General features: G+C 48.2%; 1 protein-coding gene across 1 annotated transcript; it reads left to right on the top strand.

Moving 5' to 3' along the window:
• The first annotated feature begins 364 nt into the window (after window positions 1-364).
• TUBA1C (tubulin alpha 1c) lies at window positions 365-7,780 on the top strand. The gene is made up of 4 exons (XM_047739913.1): window positions 365-510; window positions 3,552-3,774; window positions 3,923-4,071; window positions 6,688-7,780. The coding sequence occupies exons 1-4, from the start codon at window positions 508-510 to the stop codon at window positions 7,660-7,662; spliced, it is 1,350 nt and encodes a 449-aa protein (XP_047595869.1). The 5' UTR covers window positions 365-507; the 3' UTR covers window positions 7,663-7,780.
• The last annotated feature ends 530 nt before the right edge of the window (window positions 7,781-8,310 follow it).

Below are 8,310 nucleotides of genomic sequence, written 5' to 3'. Positions count from 1 at the left end.
GCTGCGCCTCCTACACCTGCCCCCTAACTCCTGCGGCTTTACCCACCTGACGACCCCTCTCCCTCTCCCGGAACCTACTGGGAACCCGGCAGATGCCTCGCCTTCCTTTTCCTTCCAGTCGCCGTCCCCATCTTTTCCCCGCCCCACCCGCCCCTTCCCAGGCCCCAGGACGTCTCCTGCCTCCCTAGCGCCGGCTCCTTCCGAAGAGTTTGGTTTGAACTTTTGAACCCACCAATCAGCGCCGCGCGCCCTCCTCTCTCCGGGGCCCGGTGCGATCCGGCGTCCTGCCCGGGGCCCAGGGCTCGGAGGCGGGGTCTCAGCGGCCGGGGCGGGGTCAGGGGCCCGCCCCCAGGCCACGTGGCCGGGGAAGGGGTATATAGGGTGCCTCGGGGGCGTTCTTCCCACTTACCATTTCTCCCCCGGACTCCTTGGTAGTCTGTCAGCGGGAGAACCTTGTCGCCGTCCCCTCGACTCCTCCAGCCCCAACGAACCCTATAAGTCTCAGTCATGGTGAGTGGAGGGGTCCTGGGGATGTGACGTGGAGGTGAGAACAGCCCAAAGGGGCGGTGGAGCCCGGGTGCACGTGGGGCCGCGTCCCGGACGCCTGCGAGTAAACTGGCTTCTGATGACCGGGTTGGGAAAGCCGAGTTCACCGGCAAACTTATGTTCAGGCTCGAAAAGGCGGCCAGGACGCTGCCTTTGGGGGAAGTGGAAAGCCCTCTAGATCCCAGTAAGAGGGCATCGCCCCAGGGCTCGCCACAACTGAAGGCAGACCAGGGAGCCGTCACATTGGCCCCCAGTGACTTGTGAAAACTAAAAAAATCCCTCCCCTCCATTTCTCTAAATAACTTCACCTTCCCGGTGCCTTAGCACTCCGGTCCTGAAGGTGCATCCACTTCCTGGCGCCCATCTCCGGCGTCCAGTGACTCCCCGCTGAGTCACCTGGGTCTTGTCCCCGGGGAGAGCTTCCAGTTGCATCAGTCCACCTGAAGGATGTAGGCAGGCTGCTCCTTTTAAGGGAATTATTAACCGCCACTTTGTCTAATTTTGCAATTCTAATGTTAATGCAATGGGATGTTTATAGCTGAAGCTTTGTGCTTAGGCCAGGTTTTTAAAAACTAGTCTATAAAAAGATAGTTTCTTAAAACCGTTGAGTAAACAAGTACTAACAGTGTGTTCTTAGAGAAGGTCTGTTAGAGGTCTACCTAAAAGAAGTCATGCTGTTAAGCCACGATTTGTGTATTAAATGTTTCAAAATAATATCTTTAAAGAAAGGGGGATACAGTGAACAGACCAGTCACCCTCTTCAGAGACTACCTCTGTTGTCAAAACTAAGTCTGGCTGTAACATTGTTTGAGTGCATTTCAGCAAGGGAGGTGGAAAGATACTGGTCAAGGAGTGATTCAGAAAATAGTGGGGCTTTTTTTTTTTTTTTTATTTTTTTTCAGCATAACCGTATTCATTTTTGCACCACACCCAGTGCTCCATGCAATCCGTGCCCTCTACAATACCCACCACCTGGTGCCCCCACCCTCCCACCCCCCCACCCCTTCAAAATTCTCAGATCGTTTTTCAGAGTCCGTAGTCTCTCATGGTTCACCTCCCCTTCCAATTTCCCTCAACTCCCTTCTCCTCTCCATCTCCCCTTGTCCTCCATGCTATTTGTTATGCTATAGTGGGGCTTTTTAAAGAAGGGCAGGAGAGCAAGAACAGCACACGGATTTAGGCAAGCACTGGCTATATTAATAGTTTTTTTTTTTTAAGGTGGCTGCTTATCCAGTGAAAGCTAGACTAAGTGAGTTGATCACATGTGTCTTCATCTCCTGAGTGGCCAGGAGAGAGTGGAGGGCAGGTAGTGACCATGGTCTAAACAAGAAAGCAATTAAGAGGGGCACCTGGGTGGCTCAGTGGGTTAAAGCCTCTGCCCTTCCGCTCAGGTCATGATCCCAGTGTCCTGGGATGGGGCTCTCTGCTCAGCGGGGAGCCTGCTTTGTGCTCTGTCTCCCTCTCTGCCTATTTGTGATCTGTCTGCCAAATAAATAAAATCTTAAAAATGTTGCTCAGCAAAAGTTGTTTTGGGCTCATAAGTCAATAGAAGAAACACTTCATTAGAATGAAAGGCTTTTCTCAAATACTTTGACTCCTTGGGCCTGGAGCTGTCAGGAACCGCACTCTCTCCAGCTTTCCTGGGCTGTAGAATTTCCAAAGTCCAGTTAAAGGTAAACATGATGCAATGGTAAATAGTCATAGGTTCATTAGAACAACCAACTCCCCTTTCTCCCACAACCCTAGAGCTGGGCGAGTCAATGCAGGTAATCATGAGCTCAGTGATGTGGTGAGGAGACCATGGGAGTTTTATGAGGAGTGTAGGCGGGAGGGAGGACCATAGGTCAAAGGTTCTGGATGATTGGGGTTTTTAATTATCTCAGCTTACGAAACTAGGCCCTTTGAGATCTTAGTGGTGGTGTTTTCTCTAACTAGTTTCCTGTTAGCAGCTTTTAAAAACTTGAAACCCTCATATTTGGGGAAAACCTAAAAGGAGGTAGATATTTGGTGTCAGTATTTTGAAAGTCCTCTACTAGTCTGCAAAGTAGTCTGACTTACGGTGAAATACAATAAAGCACCATTTTTTGTCTTCCTCTTAAATCTGAAGGCAAAGATTCTGTGTTCACGGCCTTGCTTTACTAGGCAGGAATGAGTTTGGAAACTTATAAATGATCTTGTTCATCAAGTAAAGGAAAACAGACATTTTCCCAATATCGTTAAATTCTTGATGCCGAAGGCTTTTTCCTCACAGTACCAGAGATCTCTGTATACGTTTTGGTAGGAAACAACTACTTAAGCTATTAGTCAAGTCTCGTTGACACTTCTGCCTTTTATTTCCACGTGTCTTCAACCCTCCCTATTCAAGATGTGTTGATAGTATAGGGAAAATGTTCTTCCTTAAGATTAAGTTCTTCCACAGGGTTAAAAAGCTGCCTCTGACCACAGTTTTTAGAATACAGCCAGCTGCTGCTTATCTGGCATTTTCTCCATGAGTCACATGGCTGTGGTTTGCTGGTTTAAGCTGGTTTTAAAGGGAGAGGCAGAAACCCTTGTCTTTTAAAGAATAGGATTAAAGAGGGACCAGAATGAGCTCAATAGTTAACACAATTACACAGAATGAATCAGAGCTCCAAAGGGGAATTCTGCATGCCTTTAAGGAATCGTGGCAGGCACATTTCCCTGGAGCTGGGGGAAATGTATTGCTTTAGCACAGCTTCTGTCTTTCTAAAATGGTAGAAACCTGACCTTGAATATCTAATGTGACTACAAAGCAAGGGTCTGATCTCTGGTCCTGCCTAGTAGTTCATTAACATATCTTTAGTTTTGCAAAGCATTTTCTCCGAATTAGTCACCAAAGGCTCTTGCTTGTGAAATAACCTTGGGCAGGAGTGACTTCCAGAAAGGTGATTATCTATCCTGAAGGTTAATTAGTCATTTAGGTGTGAATCATTCCTAAACCTCCCATCTGATCTGTCCTATTCTGGTATTTTCCTTTCTTCCCACAGCGTGAGTGTATCTCCATCCACGTCGGCCAGGCTGGTGTCCAGATCGGCAATGCCTGCTGGGAGCTCTATTGCCTGGAGCACGGCATTCAGCCCGATGGCCAGATGCCAAGTGACAAGACCATCGGGGGAGGAGATGACTCCTTCAACACCTTCTTCAGTGAGACGGGCGCTGGCAAGCATGTGCCCCGGGCCGTGTTTGTAGACCTGGAACCCACAGTCATTGGTGAGTTGGCCTCCGCCTCCGTAACCCGGTGAGCTCCCCCGGGGGTCTGGAACAGGAGGTCTGTCTTGAGGCTCCAGGGACCCCATGAGGTTGAGCAGGCTTGTGCAGGTGGTGAGTGATGGGGGGCTGCTGTGTTTGCCTTTTCCAGATGAAGTTCGCACTGGCACCTACCGCCAGCTCTTCCACCCTGAGCAGCTCATCACAGGCAAGGAAGATGCTGCCAACAACTACGCCCGAGGGCACTACACCATTGGCAAGGAGATCATTGACCTTGTCTTGGACCGAATTCGGAAGCTGGTAAACATAGTGTTTTATTTAAAGTGGGGTGAGCGTTTTCTTATAGTTTGGTCTCTCTTAAAGCTGTAAGAATCCTTCTTTGCACACTGAAGTGAGCCGTTGAGTGCTCACTAAGGAACTGGATTTTGAACCAGATGGTCCTGGGTTACGCAACAACTATTTGGGGCCGGTTTAAGTGCTCCATTGCCTATTTCCCTGTCTTATAAGGCAGACTTGGGCAATTGCTCGAGGCAGTTAGGGCAATTTACCTAAAGTCAAGGTGAGGACCCAGGAGGCTTTTAACAGTTTAATTGATGTTTAAGATCATTAAACATCCTGGTTCATAGTAATCAGCTTCCCTGCTTCAAGCTCCCATGCCCCCTTTTAGGTCATCTTAGTCACATTGAGTAGGTGGCAGACTGTGACATGTACTGATCAGGCTCCTAAAAAACAATATTGGATTACCTTAGGTTTGGTGCTTTGTAGCAAGACAGAAGGGTCAGAGCACAAGAAGCCAGCATAACCCTGACTAGAAATGGCAGACACTGGAAACTTCTAACAGCACTGACAGTGGAATCTCGGGAGCTCCCTTATTAACAGAAGCTACTATCCATTATTGAAAGTTGGAAAGTATTGAAATCTAATCATGGGGAGTGGTAGGCTTTCTTTTCCACTAGAGCTCAGGGCCATGTGGAGTGGCACCGTGGCAGAAAAATCTTAGGCAACAGTATTCACATCCGTACAGGTGATTAAGTGTTTTGTTTGGGTCACTTTAATTAAGAGTCCAGCAATCCCATGACTCTTTGCTCCTCAGGCATGTGGGCAGCTTATAAGTAATTAACCAAAAATCAAGAATAAAAGTTTGGGTAGAGTAGCTTGTCAGGAAAATCACATTCTAAGCCTAGCCACAACTGGTCTAGTCTAAAAAGAAGGGCCTTGTTTCGTTCACCTTTCAGACTTCTCCAGATGTTTATCATAGTCTTCCTGACAAAGTTGGGGTTCTGGTTCCTCTGTTTACAAATAAGCTTCAGCTACAAGCACTAAGTTGGAACATCAGGACCTGCCTTTAAGGGACAAATAAACCTAGTAAAAACCCATTGAGGGTCCTGGAGTAAAGTTGATTAACTACCAGAACACCTGTATTTGTCCTTGGTGTTACCACTGTGTCCGCAGGAGGATTAGTGGATTTAGTTGGTACTGTGAGTCTGCCCTGTAACGTTGATCCCATTCAGAGTATGGACCTGCAGGACAAGTAAACTGAGGGATTGGTAGAGAATTCCACAAATCTCAGCACTTTTTTTGTTTGTTTGTTTTAATATTTTATTTATTTGACAGATTACAATTAGGCAGGGGGGCAGGCAGAGAGAGAGGAAGGGAAGCAGGCTCCCTGCTGAGCAGAGAGCCCGATGTGGGGCTTGATCCCAGGACTCTGGGATCATGACCTGAGCCAAAGGCAGAGGCTTTAACCCTCTGAGCCACCCAGGCACCCCAAATCTCAGCACTTCTGAGAAGTGAGGATTGTCAGGTGAGAACTTTGAAAAGTCTCATAGAATGGCAGCTTGTTAACAAGAATGGTGCAGTGAAGCGGTGGAAAGCCCCAGTGACATTAGGCCTCGTGGAGCTGTGGTAGCATGTCAGCTTTTGCAGAATCCGTAGACTTTCTCTGATAACTAGTGTTTACTGTGTCAGGCTCTCTGACAAGTACTCACTTAATTCTCAACAACACGAGGTAGGTTACTATTCTCCATTGATAAATGCGAAAGCTGAGATTGGGAAATAAATTTGATCAGAGCCATATAGCAAGGAACTGGTAGAGCCGGATCCGGACCCAGCCTGACTCCTAACACCAGGGCATTGGAACTTGGCTCTTCTGTCATATTCCAGCTTGGAAAGCAGCTGACAGATCTTTATAAGACCTCCATTGTAAGGGGCTGGTGGTCCCAGGCCTGTCCTTGGCTTGGTAGCTCTCCACCTGTGAGACATTTCCCTTGCCTGTAGTCACCGCAAGGGACAAGGGGGCCAGAGGTTGCCCTCCCAGCAACTGAAACTTGGGCCTTGCCCTCCTGATTCCTCTGTGGAAGTGAGGATAGTTCATTTTTAAATAGCTGTTTAGCAGATTTCCCCCCCCTTCCAAGAACTGTGAAAAGTTTCCCTGAATTTGAGCTCTTAGAAGCTCGTTATAATTGCTGTCTTAGCAAATACTGTTCAGAAGATTAAAGAAATTTTGGGGCGCCTGGGTGGCTCAGTGGGTTAAGCCGCTGCCTTCGGCTCAGGTCATGATCTCAGAGTCCTGGGATCGAGCCCCGCATCGGGCTCTCTGCTCAGCAGGGAGCCTGCTTCCTCCTCTCTCTCTGCCTGCCTCTCTGCCTGCTTGTGATCTCTCTGTCAAATAAATAAATAAAATCTTTAAAAAAAAAAAAAAGATTAAAGAAATTTCAATCGGGGGTACCTGGCTGGCTCAGAAGAGTGCTCGACTCTTGATCTCAGGGTTGTGAGTTTGAGCCCCACATTAAGTGTAGAGGTTACTTTAAAAAAACTTAAAATAATTTTTTAAAAAATCTCGATCAATGGAATTATGGATTGAAAGAAGTCATTGCAGCTTTCACCAAGGCTAAAATTAAAACTTTTCTTTTACAGGCTGACCAGTGCACAGGTCTTCAGGGCTTCTTGGTATTCCACAGCTTTGGAGGGGGAACTGGTTCCGGGTTCACCTCCCTGCTGATGGAACGTCTCTCTGTCGATTACGGCAAGAAGTCCAAGCTGGAGTTCTCCATCTACCCAGCCCCTCAGGTTTCCACAGCTGTAGTTGAGCCCTACAACTCCATCCTCACTACCCACACCACCCTGGAGCACTCTGATTGTGCCTTCATGGTAGACAACGAGGCCATCTATGACATCTGTCGTAGGAACCTCGATATCGAACGCCCAACCTACACTAACCTTAACCGCCTTATTAGCCAGATTGTGTCCTCCATCACCGCTTCCCTCAGATTTGATGGAGCCCTGAATGTTGATCTGACAGAATTCCAGACCAACCTGGTGCCCTATCCCCGTATCCACTTCCCTCTAGCCACCTATGCCCCTGTCATCTCTGCTGAGAAAGCCTACCATGAACAGCTTACAGTAGCAGAGATCACCAATGCATGCTTTGAGCCAGCCAACCAGATGGTGAAATGTGACCCTCGCCATGGTAAATACATGGCTTGCTGTCTGTTGTACCGTGGCGATGTGGTTCCCAAAGATGTCAATGCCGCCATTGCCACCATCAAGACCAAGCGTACCATCCAGTTTGTGGACTGGTGTCCCACTGGCTTCAAAGTGGGCATTAATTACCAGCCTCCCACTGTGGTGCCCGGTGGAGACCTGGCCAAAGTCCAGCGAGCTGTGTGCATGCTGAGCAACACCACAGCCATCGCTGAGGCCTGGGCTCGCCTGGACCATAAGTTTGACCTGATGTATGCCAAGCGTGCCTTTGTTCACTGGTATGTGGGGGAGGGCATGGAGGAAGGAGAGTTTTCTGAGGCCCGTGAGGACATGGCTGCCCTTGAGAAGGATTATGAGGAGGTCGGAGCAGATAGTGCTGAGGGAGAGGATGAGGGTGAAGAGTATTAGGCTGTCTGCTATGATTTTACACTCCGTTGTCTTGGGACTGTCTTTTTTCTGTTCTGGAAGCTGTCTGTCCGTGGCCCTAACTTGTCAATAAAAGTGATGTTTCTGTTTTAAATATCAAGCTGGCTTCTGTATCATGGTAATTACTGGCCCTACTTACTTAAGGCCAATTGGGAGTGGAGGAGGCTGGCAGAGGCTCTCCCCAATCATTGGAGCAACACTGTAGGTGGCTTCTGGGTACCATGCACTGTGCTAAGTGGTTTGTTTGTTTCACTGAAGACCCGATTGATGAGCAGGGATAGAATCCTATTGCCAGCAAGGCAACAGGCTCAGGTTGGGCCAGTGTTTCTCAGGCTTCAGTGTGGATGTGAATCACACATAGGTATTAAGATATGGGTCCTCATCTGTAGGTCTGGAGGGGAGCTTTAGAAAATAATGCATTTTTTTAACAAGCTTCCAGCTCCTGCTCTTGGTCTGCTAGGACTGCCTGTGAAGTAGCAAGGGGGTTAGGGAACCTACCTAGTAGGTGGTAGAGCCAAGATTCAAGGAACCAGCCAGGGTATGGAAACCATTGCTGTCAGGGTTTAAGAACGACTTACAGTCATGTGGGAAGGGCTGAGAACTGTGCTGATTTGTTCCATACTTAGCAAA

Source organism: Lutra lutra, chromosome 8 (assembly GCF_902655055.1).
Source record: "Lutra lutra chromosome 8, mLutLut1.2, whole genome shotgun sequence".
NCBI lineage: Eukaryota > Metazoa > Chordata > Mammalia > Carnivora > Mustelidae > Lutra > Lutra lutra.
The sequence above is the reverse complement of the archived record's forward strand: the minus strand, read 5'-3'. Positions and strand labels throughout refer to the sequence as shown.